Below are 15,202 nucleotides of genomic sequence, written 5' to 3'. Positions count from 1 at the left end.
TCGCAGAAGTTGAACGAAGTGAAGGAAACAAAATTGGACGAAAGTACATCACGCTAATTACAATACGGTCTACTTACATCCTTTTTATCGTCTTTGCGATAATAACATATTTTGAAGTATCCCAACAATCCGCAGCGCCGTTCAGTCGACAGACGGCGTGCGTAGGAATATTCACCGTGACGCAATAAGAATTCGTCCTTTCCGTCGCGCTACTGTGAGTGGAACATGTCGTATACCTCTGAAAAAAGGTAAGTTATAATTTAACGAGGTTTTAAACCCCTCGAATTCCTTACCGAGATATCAACCAGATGAAAATAACTACAACCACCGAAATCCGCTATAGTTAAATGCCCTTCTAACCATATGAACCGTCGTTTCAATTTTTGCAAAAATGAATCTGCGGCAACGGTGATGATGATGCACGAGCGCAGGCTGACAACATGGCGTGCGATCAAACTTTGTCATGTTACAGTTTTACGCTGCATCACATTTCCTGCTCTTGCTGATCATAGCTTCGCCCATCATTACCGATACATTGCCTATTCGTATTTCAATCGCTGCTCGATATCAGATTAACCAATTCTATTAATCTCACCACACCAACCGTCAATCCCTGACGTTATATTCGCCGCGTTCGGAGCACACTTGTCGTCCCGTACTCACGTGTCAATATCCGATTTTTAACCAGCTTTGAATATTCGAGGCGTTCGAGATTCGGCACAGTAATGTCAAAAGACAGGTACATAGCTGTTCTACACTTGATGATTTTTCTGTATTAATCTATCCCGGATATTTGTTTGGTGCATAACTGCCCTTTTGTTCCTATAAGTTGCATGACTTTATCTCCTTGTTGCATGATTCATTCGCAAAGTCAGCCACAGTCATGTTTGTGATTCATGACTTCTCGGGGCATAATGCCCAACGGCTTATATCCACTTACTTCAAAGTCAATCAAACACTTATAATTATTGTCCACCTGATAAAACCAGCAATTATTTTATAGAAACGACGATCAATGGTCGGCCGACTCTAAAAATGGTCCGAGCGAGAGCGAACAGCCTGCCTATGACGGACCTCCAGGAATGGACCCCGATGGTGTCATCGAGTCCAACTGGGAAGTCGTAAGTTCCAATACACACATAAAATTTGATTTTAACAAGATTTTTCAACATTCATCTTTAGACCACTTGACATTTCCCTAGATTAGAGCTGATTGTAGCTTTGCACAAATTATATAATACAAATGACATCATAGTATTCAACCTACAAGTTATAATGATTCAAATACCCTCTCTACGATCTACTCGTTCCAACTCTTACAAAAAAGAATTTAGATCATAAATTTTTTTTGCTTATTTCAAAGACGCACTAGCTATTGCTCTCGTTTTTTGTTATTCAATTTCAAGTTCTGATTAGCTTGGGATCAAATCAATTACGGTTGTTTGTAAAAATTTCAGGTTGTCGACAACTTCGATGACATGAACTTGAAAGAAGAGCTTTTGCGTGGTATTTATGCATATGGTTTTGAGAAGCCATCAGCTATCCAACAACGTGCTATCCTTCCTTGTGTCAAAGGTCATGATGTCATTGCTCAAGCCCAGTCTGGTAAGAAACGAGACAATGTATTTGCTTTCTATACCGAAAAAACTTGAAAAATGAAAGATTTTCTTTCTTATGGATTATCAATACCTCCACCTTGTCTGTTACTTTTCGTTTGACCGGTTTTCAACTTCTCATCGACAGGTACTGGTAAAACAGCAACATTCTCCATTTCTATCCTGCAGCAAATAGACACCAGTATTCGTGAATGCCAGGCTTTGATTTTGGCACCAACTCGTGAGTTAGCTCAACAGGTACGTGAACAATAGATATTCGCACCGATTGCTGCCATCCGAAGAATTTCTGTTGAATTAATTCAACGGTTATTGATTTTTCTTATTATAGATTCAAAAGGTAGTTATTGCCCTGGGAGATTTCATGCAGGCACAATGCCACGCTTGTATTGGAGGAACAAACGTTCGCGATGACATGCGAAAATTGGAGGCGGGCATACACGTTGTTGTTGGTACTCCTGGCCGCGTTTACGACATGATCAGTCGACATTCATTACGTGCATCCAGCATCAAGCTTTTCGTATTGGATGAAGCCGACGAGATGCTTTCCCGTGGTTTCAAAGATCAAATTCACGATGTATTCAAACTACTCCCTGCCGAAGTTCAGGTAAATCACTAAGCAGACAAGATTGGTAACGAAGCTCGTTTCTTGCGCATCTCATATTCAACTCCGACACCCAATTACAGGTGATATTGCTTTCGGCTACGATGCCTGCTGATGTGCTCGACGTGTCAAAATGTTTCATGAGAAGTCCAATTCGTATTTTGGTGAAGAAAGAGGAGTTGACCCTCGAGGGTATAAAGCAGTTCTTCGTTTACGTTGAACGAGAGGATTGGAAATTGGAAACTCTTTGCGACTTGTACGACACGCTGAGTATCACTCAGGCGGTTATTTTCTGCAACACGCGGCGCAAGGTAGACTGGCTTACCGACAACATGCATCACCGTGATTTCACCGTATCAGCTATGCACGGGGATATGGAACAAAAGGAACGCGATGTCATTATGAGACAATTCCGTACTGGTTCTTCCAGAGTTCTCATCACCACCGATTTACTAGCTCGTGGTATTGACGTCCAACAAGTTTCGCTTGTCATTAACTACGATCTACCTTCCAACCGAGAAAACTATATTCACAGGTAACCTTCACAAACTAACAGAGATTATTTTTCTATCAGGTCAAATTAGAACAGCATTCGAGCGTTGTTCGTGCACTGAATAATTCTCAACTCATTCTTCTTTCTTCATTATTTATTTATTTTTCTTTTCTTTTCAATTACAGAATTGGACGCGGTGGACGATTTGGTCGTAAGGGAGTAGCCATTAACTTTGTCACTGAGGACGACAAGCGTACCCTCAAGGATATCGAGCAATTCTACAACACCCGCATTGAGGAGATGCCAATGAACGTTGCAGATTTGATCTAATCAAAAAGAAAGAAAAAAAAAATCCAGAACAAAAAACAAACAGCAAAAAAAAAAATCTGAATCTATTGGCTATAATAATAATTCATTATAATAACAAATAAAAAGTGGCAAAATAAGAGCTCTCAACTAACTGATCTCTCATGGTGTGAGTATACGCAGAATCAAGCGCTTGTCTACCCTGTTCGTTACAGGTTGTCAAGTGATTTTTCACATACATACTGGTATTGAGATTGATGCATTGTCGGATTTCATCGGCATTGAAAATCAGTTTAAAGTACTATTGATAATAATATAATAATAATAGAAATAATAATAATATCAAGAACATCGGTTTACCGGCATCTCGCGAGTTGTTTTCTTCTTGCGCCTTAGGATAAATAATAATAATAATAATAAATAAGTAAATAGATCAAAGTTCGTTTCTTTGATAAAGTTGTAGAATCGTTCTCGTGTAACTAGAGTAGCTCTGCCTATAGTCTTTACGTTTTTGTCTGTATTGGTGAGAATATTGGTAACGATTATTGACGTATAACTGTTCAGTGTACACAATTTTAACGAAGAAAAAGAAAAAAAAAAAATCAACGTATATTCCAAAATTTTCAAGTCCTGTACAGGATTTCCGAAATATATAAACAAAAAAAAAAAAAATAGTTAATTAAACAGGCTTGGTGAGCAAATTAATTATAAATGTGAACAACTAGTATTATAATATTCGGTTAGCTGTTATACGCATACGCTATACTTCGGTCACCGATTGTAGTCGGCAATCATTGAAGCTCCAAAGTTTTTTTTTTTTTTCTCTATTGTGGGCATAAAGTTTTTAAATCGGTCAACAGAAAATAACGGTAATAACGGTAAAAAAAAGTCGGGGTCTTCGCCACCACTCGACGGTGTTGTCGCGAGGGCTTCGAATCAGCGGGGTCGTTTGAGTTTCCATAGTTATCGCACTTCGAAAATCCAAATGTTTCATCAGTCTCGTGACATCAGTGCTGCCGATTGTCACCCGAAAAAACGATTGCCTATTCCGCCGACATTTGTGAAAGCTATAACGCGAATCGTTAACAAGAAATGGTACGTTCGTTTCAATTGCAGCGATATATTCTCCAATTATTCCGTTCTTCCGAAGATCCTTATACCGCGAATTTTACTTGTTTGTCTGGGCAGGGGTTTAGTTGGGTATTGGAAGGGCTATTTTAATCATAAACGATGCAGAAGGAGACCTCTTTCTTTCAGAATCAATAGACCACATTACGAATTTTGTATATCTTTTAGCAATACGATGAAATAATTAATAAAATATTCCCTAAAATTAATCGAAAACGGTTTTTTCATCATTATTTTTATCGTTTCGCACGTACAGCCGAAAATTATTCTTCCAATAATTCAATTGTAAACCCCTGTATTGGACGAACTGAAACTGCTAGGATTATCTCTACTGAATCGATCACGTTTAATTTTCTTTTAAAGGAATAGAATTAGATAAAAAAAAACCCTACGAATGGAGCTTACACGATTCTCACGATTTTTTTAATCCTTTGTACTTCCAGGCATTTTCGGACAGTCCACCAGTGGGAAGATTAATGTTGGAAATAAAGACCAAATTTCCTAATCAAAAAAAAAAAAAACTTTCTTCATAGATGTATACGTGATTACTCCTTGTCTCCTACCGCATCTCAACGCTATGATCGATTATATTTTAACGTAACGTTATCATCCGCATATACAAATGCCTCCTTTTATTTTTTATTACATATATTTAAATATATCGGCGAGTTTACATTTAATTTTCTCTGTACAATAACTTTTAATTTTATCGCCCCTTCCGACTGTGTTCGAATTTCTCTGGACCATTATTTATATTTTGTCAATAAAAATGAATGGAATTTATTTTTACTTTAAAATTATTCGTTCGATTCTCTTCGTCGAGCGACAATCGACGAATAATTCGACGAAACGTTATTCGTAAATAACGTTTCTCTTTCAAACGTATATTCGAATGCGCCTTTCCCGGTGATGGATCGCCGAGGGTGTTTTCCTCCAATGGGAGGTCTCCCCAGCGAAACGTCGATTTCACCGAGTAAATTCGTCCGTAGGTGTAAAATACTAAACCGTACATCGCGCATACCTATGCATTCGTACTATACCGAGCTCATTTCGATCCCGATACCTGGCGCCACCTTTCGAGTAGACAGGACGCGTCGCACCTGACGGGAAGATAATCCGCAAGAGAAATCCAGGTCCCGATTTCACCCTGTCTGCACGGAACGGGGGCAGGAGCCGCGTACGACCCCCCGTGCGAAGGAAAAGTAAAATTTTCAGCTCGACGGCGGCGATTAATGTGTAATTTCGAATGCGGGAATTGATTTTTCTGACGGAGGATGACGGCGCATTAAGATGAAGCTTCGTTCGGGCGTCGGGGCGCCGTCAGGCGGGAGGTGGCCCGAAGGGAAGGGCGTGAACGCGGTTGTGTGCGCGCAGCGGATTCTAGCCGAGTCTGAAAGTGTGAGTCACAGAGAGTCCGCGTATCGCGACAAAGGTAGGGGAGGGCCGTCGCCGCAGCCGTATTTCGCATCCGAGTGTCCCTCGCAACTCCCAACTCTCGACTCGTCGCACTCGAACGTCAGTCGTATAAAGTAATACAGTCCCACTGGTTTGTTCAGTAAGTGGACCGGGAATCTGTGTCTCTTAGTGTTCGTAGCTGATAGTTAATATTTTTCAAAAAACCGTTGTGCTACAAAAATGAGCTGGCAGGATTACGTTGACAAGCAATTGCTCGCTTCGAGATGTGTTACCAAAGCAGCTATAGCTGGACACGACGGAAACCTATGGGCCAAATCCGAAGGTTTCGAAGTAAGTAACCGCAAATCGTCGAAAATTAACAATTTACCCCTCTCGCACCGATTACTACCCGTGCATCACTCGCCGTTGCTGCAACGCCGTATATATATTTTTTTTTTTTTATGAATTACGGATCCTCCACCGCAACGCGAGTCCTTCTTCGAAGTCGACGTTTCGAGCGCAAGAAAATTTTAACAAATTTTCTCCCCCGCCGTTTAGAAATTCCTCTGGAATCGGGTGAAATAAACGCGATCATTCTCAACGCCGGGCACCCGGTAGACACAAGGGGTGTGGACTTTGCTTTCCGAGGATAATGTTAGCCGGCGTCGATCGAACGATCATCGGTGAAAATTTTTTTATTACCGCGACGAATCGTGGGGATCGGTTTCGAGCAACGGGCGAAATCTCGAGGCGATCTCACGGTCAGTTTTTATTCCAAAGTTTGCGACCGCTGCTGCTGCTGCTGCTGCTGCTGCTGCCGCTGCACTTTCCGGTTACGAATGTCAAAATGGCGACCTCCGGCTACGTGGGAATCCGTTTGTCTCGGGGCGAATCGCGAATTCCCTTTTACTCATCCCTAACCCTTTCCGAAGATCGATCGAACACCGAATCGCGCCCAATCGTTATCCCACGCCAGATAACCGGATCTCAGGAGTCGATCGGACTCGCGACAAACGGGGAACAACAAATTGCATTTCAAAGCGATAACCCCGAGATGCCTAATTGATTCGGGGTATTTAAACGTTTCCCCAAAACGTTATCGCGCTTATCGCGGTCATTTTTAACAAAACCTCGGTCGCGATTATCCGCGGTCATTTCTCGTCGGTTCGCCATCCTCGGTGTTCGAATACCTCTCACCCCCCCCCCCTCTCCCCCCCCGATAACCACGTGGATTTCGGTGCTCGACTTTCCGAATAATATCAACGCAAAATCGCTGCAATTAGTCGCATAGATATTCGCATCGCGTCAACCGAAAATCCTTCCCAAAATGAGCTCGACGTTGAAACCGTCCCTCCCCCCCCCGCCCCGGCGAAAAAATATATGCCCCCGATTATCTTATCGGCAGCGACAGATCCCCGATCTACGTGTTAATTTTTCAACAGAAACGTCCGCGGGATGTCTCCCAGAAGTTTTAACGATAGAGATACGGGCCGTGGTTTCAAGAGTTTGGCATGGCGACAGGCCACAGGGCGTTTTGCTCGAGTGCCGCACCGGCCGGCCGGCTAGCGAGCCGGTGCGAGTTCTTTGCTTTTCGACGTCACGCCAGCCCGATGGCTGGAGTTCCGGGAGCAGCTCGACGGATCCCATTGTCAGCTGCCCGCGGCCGGACGGAGCTTAGAGTAAAATGAAAAGTCGGAAGAAAATTGGCCGACGAAAAAACAAAAAAGAAAAAAAAAAAAAAAAAAAACAACACCGAGTCGAAGTAGAGTAGAGTAGGCTCGGCAAGACGAGAGGAGGAGGAGGAGGAGGAGGAGGATCAGGGCGAGCGAGTGACAACGAGTGCGTGATTCATGCGACTCGGTCACCGTTTCCACGACTAGGGACTGCTGACGGAGTCGCGTCACGGATTGCCAGTGGCGAGTTTTCGGTGTCGCGACTCGACTCAAATCGACTCGACTCGACTCTTTCGTCCTTTGGATGACTCAGCGTCGGCGCTGGTACTCCGAGCAGATGTGATTTCTTCGATTAATCTTTTATCCGGACGAAAAGGGACCGGTTTCCTTTTTTTTTTTTTTTTTCTACATACACCGTCTTCGCTAAAATACCAACGGATCGATACCGACCGGAACTACCACGCGAAAAAGAGACGGAGAAAAATACCTGCGACGTTCGGATCGCACCTTAGCGATAAATAAAAATACGCATCGCATTCCTTGACCCTGAGAATCGCCTCTATCGTACCTATTAGGGACGCTGAGGATGGGAGAGGAAGATGAAATACGCGGACGAATAAAAAACGAAACCAATCACCGTTATTTTAGCCGTGTTTACAGGCGCTGCTGCATCTGGATTATACGAACAATAAGATCGTTCGATAATCGGCCTTGAACCGGTTCTAGTAAAACTAACAATTTCGAAACTAGATCCGAATAAGTACGACACAGATAGAGTGCAAAACGTCGATCGCAATACCGAATCGACGCGTGTACTCTGAATTTTGCGCATCTATTTTCTATTTTTGTCATTATTTGATTTTCTTGTGCCATTTCTCCTCCGATCTTAGGTCGCTGTTTTTTTTTTTTCTTTTCAATCCCCGCTTCGTTATCGCGCCCGTTTCTCGTCGCCGTCTTCGCGTCAGGCAGCGATAATAAACTCGCGTTTTGTTCTTTTCATTTTTTTAATACCGGTGCACAATAACGCCTGTGTTTTAAATCCATCGGCGGTACGAACACGCCATTCAGTTATATAGGTATACCTCGTAAAAGTCTCCTCGAGTATTATATTATTACCAACGCACGTTCGTATACACATACATATAAGTGCGTACCCTCGCAGCGTAGCGTACACTCGAAAATGATGTAACTGCCGTAAAATTATAATAACTCTATGCGAATGCACGGCTCTCGTATCGCCTTGTAATTCTCATTGAATTTTTTCCGTGCCCGCTACCTAATGGCGTAAAACTTTATGCGACTCCCGATAAAAATCACACGAATCTACCGATCGATCGGTCATCGAATGCGTTCGTTCCCCCATTACGTTATTTTCACCCGCCATTTTTACGCGAAAAATTCTTCGGATTCTCGTATCAAATTTACCGTACACCTTTCGCCATTAGGGATGACGCAATAATGCTCGTACAGTGTACAACGCTGCTAACGAGTAAGTAGTAACGGTCCTTTAAAAGCAATCAATTACTGTTATCATTATCATCGTTATCGTTATTATTTTTCGTACCTGCCGTTTCGAACGTACGGTGTACGCGTGTGCGTACACTTGTACTATTTCCTTTCGACGAAACTATGCACTTTTTAGGTCCCTTGCACGCGTACACATATTATATATATATATATATCTCTTTCACATTTATATTTAATTTGCTTTTAATTGCGAGGTAATTAGACGCAATTAAAAGACGACGATGGTATCAACAATGATGATGATAATAATGAAAATAAGAACGGCATCGATGCCGATAGTGATAGTTTCAACGATGATAATGATAATATGGGCAGAACGAACAACGGCGACGAGCAAAATCTAGGCCACTTTCATATTTTATTGCGGGTATAGCCATTTTTATTATGGATCGAAATGAAAATTTTGACACGTACAATTAAACACGGCGTTTAATCTGTTGATTCGACGTGCGAATGTACACGCGGGTATTTATGTTCGGCATTCGAAGCTCGTGCAGACAAATTATGCACGCGGTCCAATTAACACGCTCCTTGATTTCTTCCCCTCTTTATTATACCTACTCCGTACTCGCGCGCGAGAAGAAAATCGAAGGAGAAAAAGTGAATCGGGTGAATCTGGTCGTTGCTATGATAATTTTTCACTTCACCTCCTTCGTTGATCGTTGAAACGTCGTTCACCTCATTCCCCGTATACTGTAGTTCTCTCGTTTTATCCATACCACGTGCGTTACACGACATGTGTTCATCGATTATTGATCTCCCGAATTCGTACTTTCCTTTGTTACAGGTGAGTAAAGAGGAGCTGGCAAAGTTGGTCCAGGGCTTCGACAAACAAGACATTCTGACGTCATCGGGCGTGACCTTGGCGGGCAACAGATATATCTATTTGTCGGGTACAGATCGTGTGATAAGGGCGAAATTAAACAAGGTCGGCGTGCACTGCATGAAGACGACGCAGGCGGTTGTAGTTTCCCTGTACGAGGATCCAATTCAGCCGCAACAAGCAGCTTCGGTTGTTGAAAAACTTGGAGAGTACCTTGTGTCCTGTGGATATTAGGTACGTTTCGCCATTACTCGAAGATCTGTATTGAAAATTCATATGATGGAAAGAGAAGAAAATATATGTATCGAATTGCTATCGAGGAGTTGTACGCCGGGAATTTTTATTCACGATATTCCGCAGGAAAATCCACTCTGCTATATATAGCGTCGGCTGTTCGCGCGTGGGATTCTAAAATTCTGCAGCAAATTACCGCTGAATCGGCAAAAGAGCAAGACTTCCCGAGCCTTGATAGAGGCGCACTAGATTCCACGGGGTGGGAAAGAAGGGGGCTTTCGATAAAAAGCGGACGTTGCAGGAAAACGGCCTAGAATTTTCAAAGCTTTTATCTCTTCTTGTTTTTTTTTTTTTTTTTTTTTTTTTAATCTCTTATTTCTATTCTCATTTTTTATCACTTCTTTTGTCTATACGATTTATCGAGCCTCGTTGTGTACACATTAAAACCGGGAATAGAATATCCGCGTGGGGTCAATGACAATGAGTTGGATTTCGTTGATTCGACAAATTCTCTAATCGACGTGCTACGGGGCCGTTGGTCGGTTTGTTCGGTTGCGCTTTTAAGAAAAAGGAATCGGTTTTTTTTTTTTCTTCTCATTCTCATTTTATTTGATTTTTTTTCTTTCTTTTATTTTCAGAGTTCGATGCATCGCGAATGTATGAGAAAAAAAAAAAAAAAGCAAACTTTGTACGGATATATAACGACGTTGTTACAAGCAGTATACTATAAAGAAAAAGAAAAGAAATCAATAATTTTTTCCTATATATATTTATATATATAAGTTCAATTCTATAAAAAAAAAAAGAAAAAAAGAAAAAAAGAAAAAACATAAAAAAAAAAGAAAAGGAAAACTATTTTGCTGAGTTGGTTTTTGGTTTTTTTCTGTGTTTCAGTAACCTGCGGAAACCCCTCTCCCCCCCGCCCACACCCCCGCGATACACAAATATCTAATATTAATGATAATGATACGGTCGATTATTTTAATGACAGCGAATGAGATGCGCCAAAAGCCGCATGGGTCGCCCCGCGAGACTGCAGCAGCTGCCCAGCCTGCCTCTTCATATTCTTCTACGTTTTTTTTTTCCCCGCCCCTACATTTCCACCTTTCCCTATCTTCCTTATCGTTCTTTTTATTAGTTTTAACACTAAACTCTTCTTCTACTTCTTGTTCTTTTTCTTCTTCTTCTACTTCATCTACTTCATCTTCTTCTTCCTATCAACGTCGATGGTGATGATGTAACGGACAGAGACCAGCGGAGGAAACCGGCAAGACATACGACGATTATAAGAGAGAGAGAGAAAAAAAAAAAGCAACTAAACCAACTACAAATTACATCTCGTATTTTATATATTGTACAATGACACGTCCGACACGATAATTTCAAATAATTCGATTCAACCGACGAATTCCACACACGCAGCCGCACGCATTACGTACCCACACGTGTACACGTTGTATCATCGCATCTATGCGTGTGCGTGCGTATCCATTTTATATATAAATATATATATATAATATGTATACAACATTTATACCGATGTACCACACGTCTCTCCATATTTTATCTATAGGAAGAAGAAATCGATCACACCCACCCACCCACCTACCCACTCCACACTAACTCATTCATTCGAACACACAACGTTACACACCACACACCACACACACTTACTTACTTATACATATACCTAATAATTAATTAATTAATGAATGAATGATGCAATTAATTAATTGTTCGATTGATTAATGATTAATATTATCATAGCGGAATTTAACGAAAGAGAGAAAGATGAAAAAAAAAACTTTGAAATTAAAGAAAAAAAAAAAAAAAAATTGAAACACAATTAGCTCGCCATTTTTACTATTATATACAAACGTCTGTAAAACAATATGTGTAACATTATATACTCTGAATGGCATCGTGTGCAATTGCAGAGTCAGCAAAAGTATGCATGTTGTAAAAAAAAAAAAGAAAGAAAAAAGGAATAAAAAAAAAAACAATAAAAAATTAAATGACATGGAATATGAAAAATGAAATGATAATAATACCACTGATATACTGTAACAGCAATATAACGATGTAATTGAGGCATAGGAAAGGTACGGTATCGCGTTATTGGTTCCTTTTGAAAAAAAAAAAAACAAGAAAAAAAAGCAAACTGAAGAAAGGGGGGAAAAAATTACTCACTTTTCTCGCTCTTCGATCGAAATCATTGAGGTGAGGGATTATTAATTTTCAACCTCAGCGGATTGACTCTTCTGGTTTTCACGATTAAGCGATCTGAACTGGAAGAGCAGGGAGAAATTCACGTTACCGCAGTGGGTGCACACGATGATGAATGGAAGGGAGATAATAAAGAGGATAAAAATTTTAAAACACCGAGAACTGATATAGGGAACAAAAGTGAAGAAAAGAGTTGAGAAAAATAGTTGTGGGAAGGCAATGCACGCGCGCTTCTTAAAACGATAAGATTAACAATTATAAGTGAACAATCTTTTGACGCGACAAATAAATATGTACATCATATAATAATACGATTTATATAAGCATATACACGTATACAAATTCTTCTCCGCATTATTTCCATTCATTACTTCGTTCGTCATTCGTCGTTTTTTGGTTTTCCTCCCCGCCGCCCCGCCCCGCCCCTTTTTTATTCTCGTAGATAAAAGCAAAGAAATTAAAAAAAATAGAACACAAAAGGTGAGAAATAAATCCGTACCGATATTTTCTCAAATCAACGATAATAATAACAATAATAATAATAATACGAATTGATTTTTTTTTGTATTTTTTCTCTCAATAAGAACGAAAGAACAGCTTGTATACTTTTCCTAGCGTAGGTATGAAGTAATTTTGACCATTATCATTATTATTATTGTTGTTGTTGTTATTATTATTATCGACATTGCATAGATTCACAGATGAAAAGAAAAAAAAAAAATGGAAGAATTTGGAAAAGAAAGATGTTCAGTAACGCAGTGCCGTTTATCGTACCTTTTTCTCAATCCTCGCCCACGTCCTTAATTCTTTCACCTTGTTTCTCACACCTCCAATGATCGTGCGTCTAATTATGATTACCTTATGTATTACCGATTGATCAATAGTTTCTCCTTTGATATCGGATGCAAACGGTAAAGTGGAAGAGATTCGAAGTTTTGAAGATATAATGTAATAGAAAGTAAATATGAATTTTATACATTAATATTCCGTGATTATATTAATATACATACGCCTATGAAACAACAGCAGCAGCAGCAGCAGCAAAAACTATGATAACGATAACTGAATAATAATAATAATAATGATAATTGTAATGGTAATTGTAATAATTGTAATGATAAACAATGAATATAAGGTGTAATGACGACGACCAGCAACGTGAAATGAAAAAAAAAAAAAGGGAAAGAAAAAAAGGAATCATCACCAAAATAACAACAATAATAATAACGATAATAATTTGAACGAAAAAGAAATGAGTATAATGATGATGATAACAATAATGAATAATTTTCAATAATTTTGCAAGTATGACGAAGTGAAAAAATGAAAAACATACACGAAGGAGAGTGAACTTCTGAGAGGACTTTTCCATTTCAATAATTCTTGAGATCGAATTTCACGTCATTACTGTTGTTATCATTATTATCATTATCATCGTCATTCAACTTACCCCAATCGTACACATTCACGAAAATAGGGGTGCAGGTGAGCAGAAAACGGCAAAAGAAAAAAAGCGTGAAAGACCGAGAGAAATTTTTTTTCTTCCCCATAAATATGATGAAGTTATTGCGAAACTGTATACACGCGAATAAAAAAAAAAAAAAAATGGGAAACCGACAAAAACGTTCGATAAGCAGAATAAAACCGCAGCAGCAGCAACAGGATCAAGGAGCGCTCGAGCAGCCCGACTATTATGTAACGATTTTTATCGGTGATTGATAAGAAAATGACGACGGTTGATATAAGGAGGATAAAATTCTAGTAGGTAACTGTGTAACTCTCGCTGTCGGAAAAAAAAAAAAAAAAAACTTTTCTTTTCTACAAACAATAGTTTCTATTATTTGAAATCCTCGCGAAAAGATACGCGCGTATCGATTAACATTCTGGCAACGTTACTTCCGTTTCCTCTTCTGAATTACTACGGAATACATGTTCACGTTACGTCCTCCTCATCCTGTTACGACGACGACTACGACGAGATGACGATGATGATAATTACAACACCATCGCCAATCGAATCTAGTACAAGCGGTGTAATGAAAACTTATACCTGTATATACCTGTCGATTTGGTCCAGCACCGCGTCGCCTGGGCGTTCGAATTTGGCTCTTTGGCGATGAAAACTTTTATCGAACATGACGGCGGGAGTGCCTGGATCCTTTGAAGATTATTACACGGTAAGTGATCGATATCCTTTTTCTTTTGCGTAATCAGATTACCGGATCACTCCGTCTATTAGGTAGTTAGTTTTACATGGAATGTAATTAGGCGATTCACATTCGTACCTGCGTTGTGGATAAATTTTTTTCGGATAACATTCCGCATCCCCCGGCGTTAACGTAGTACAAGTTTCGCATCACGCCCTCATTTTACGTGAATTCTCCTACGGTTATAGAGATCATTGACCGATTTTCGTTGATGCGAGAAAACCGGTTAACATTTTGTCCAGCCATTTTTACATCTCCGGACTCCTTTTGCCAACTATAACTGGATACAACCAAAAGTAGTAATAAAATACAAACGAACCCTGTACGCTACGTTCGGCCACTAAATTTTTGGCTATTTCGATATGATGAAAATAAAAAAAAAAAAAAATTAACGCGGATTATTTTACAAATAAATACTTTACGTCTACTCTCATCTCAACGCTTCATTTTTCCTTCGTTTGAACATCAAGAAGATCACTTTACTTGGATTTTTTTTTCATTTTATTTTCCTTTTTTTCTCTTTCAATTCTTATTGTTTTTTTTTTTCGTACTTAATCATTCTTATAAAATATCTATGCAGCGTATCAATATCATTATCATTATTATTATTATTATTATTTCATCGGCTCTACGTTTACAAAATTGCGAATGTGCGTATAACGAAATATACGTATATAGTATAGTAATAGTAGTAGTAATAGTAATAGTAATAGTAGTAGTAGTGAATCTATAATATCGTGTGATTGTGTGCTTGCAGTATGTTTTTTTTTGGGTTTTTTTTTTTTTATCCTTTTCCTTTTTTTTTCTCTAACAATTAGTCATATAAAGTATATATACCCATATATTATATCGTATATAACTATCTAGTTTTGCTTTTAATTTTTTTCTTTCTTATCTCTTATTTCTTCTTCAATGACAAAAATTACGTTGTCGTATGGTAATAATAATTATTAATATTTTTGAATTTGTCCCT

The 15,202-nt window shown here is 39.5% G+C and overlaps 2 protein-coding genes across 6 annotated transcripts; both read left to right on the top strand.

Annotated features, from left to right (window-relative positions):
* Nucleotides 1–99: 99 nt before the first annotated feature.
* LOC105686391 (eukaryotic initiation factor 4A-I) lies at nt 100–3,170 on the top strand. 2 transcript variants are annotated; one of them, XM_012401146.3, is made up of 7 exons: nt 100–248; nt 1,004–1,121; nt 1,458–1,605; nt 1,744–1,853; nt 1,945–2,220; nt 2,301–2,752; nt 2,896–3,170. In XM_012401146.3, the coding sequence occupies exons 1-7, from the start codon at nt 226–228 to the stop codon at nt 3,038–3,040; spliced, it is 1,272 nt and encodes a 423-aa protein (XP_012256569.1). In that variant the 5' UTR covers nt 100–225; the 3' UTR covers nt 3,041–3,170. The 2 variants fall into 2 exon arrangements, with proteins under 2 accessions (XP_012256569.1, XP_048509075.1); XM_048653118.1 differs by lacking the exon at nt 100–248 and adding an exon at nt 711–739.
* Nucleotides 3,171–5,536: 2,366 nt separating this feature from the next.
* LOC105686769 (profilin) lies at nt 5,537–12,350 on the top strand. Of its 4 annotated transcripts, none has more exons than XM_020852619.2 (3): nt 5,537–5,890; nt 9,527–9,796; nt 10,788–12,350. In XM_020852619.2, the coding sequence occupies exons 1-2, from the start codon at nt 5,780–5,782 to the stop codon at nt 9,794–9,796; spliced, it is 381 nt and encodes a 126-aa protein (XP_020708278.1). In that variant the 5' UTR covers nt 5,537–5,779; the 3' UTR covers nt 10,788–12,350. The 4 variants fall into 4 exon arrangements, with proteins under 4 accessions (XP_020708278.1, XP_012257321.1, XP_012257322.1 ...); XM_012401898.3 differs by having other exon boundaries at nt 10,691–12,350; XM_012401899.3 differs by lacking the exon at nt 10,788–12,350 and adding an exon at nt 10,435–10,533.
* Nucleotides 12,351–15,202: the final 2,852 nt, after the last annotated feature.

Source organism: Athalia rosae, chromosome 3 (assembly GCF_917208135.1).
Source record: "Athalia rosae chromosome 3, iyAthRosa1.1, whole genome shotgun sequence".
Lineage (NCBI taxonomy): Eukaryota > Metazoa > Arthropoda > Insecta > Hymenoptera > Athaliidae > Athalia > Athalia rosae.
The sequence above is the reverse complement of the archived record's forward strand: the minus strand, read 5'-3'. Positions and strand labels throughout refer to the sequence as shown.

Excerpts from the sequence above, each read along its gene's own strand:
- LOC105686391 (XM_012401146.3), top strand. The coding sequence starts at position 226 with ATGTCGTATACCTCTGAAAAAAG. Across the intron at positions 1,122-1,457 it reads TCGAGTCCAACTGGGAAGTC|GTTGTCGACAACTTCGATGA; the intron begins GTAAGTTCCAAT and ends TAAAAATTTCAG. Across the intron at positions 1,854-1,944 it reads CTCGTGAGTTAGCTCAACAG|ATTCAAAAGGTAGTTATTGC; the intron begins GTACGTGAACAA and ends TTCTTATTATAG.
- LOC105686769 (XM_020852619.2), top strand. The coding sequence starts at position 5,780 with ATGAGCTGGCAGGATTACGTTGACAAGCAATTGCTCGCTTCGAGATGT. Across the intron at positions 5,891-9,526 it reads CCAAATCCGAAGGTTTCGAA|GTGAGTAAAGAGGAGCTGGC; the intron begins GTAAGTAACCGC and ends CCTTTGTTACAG.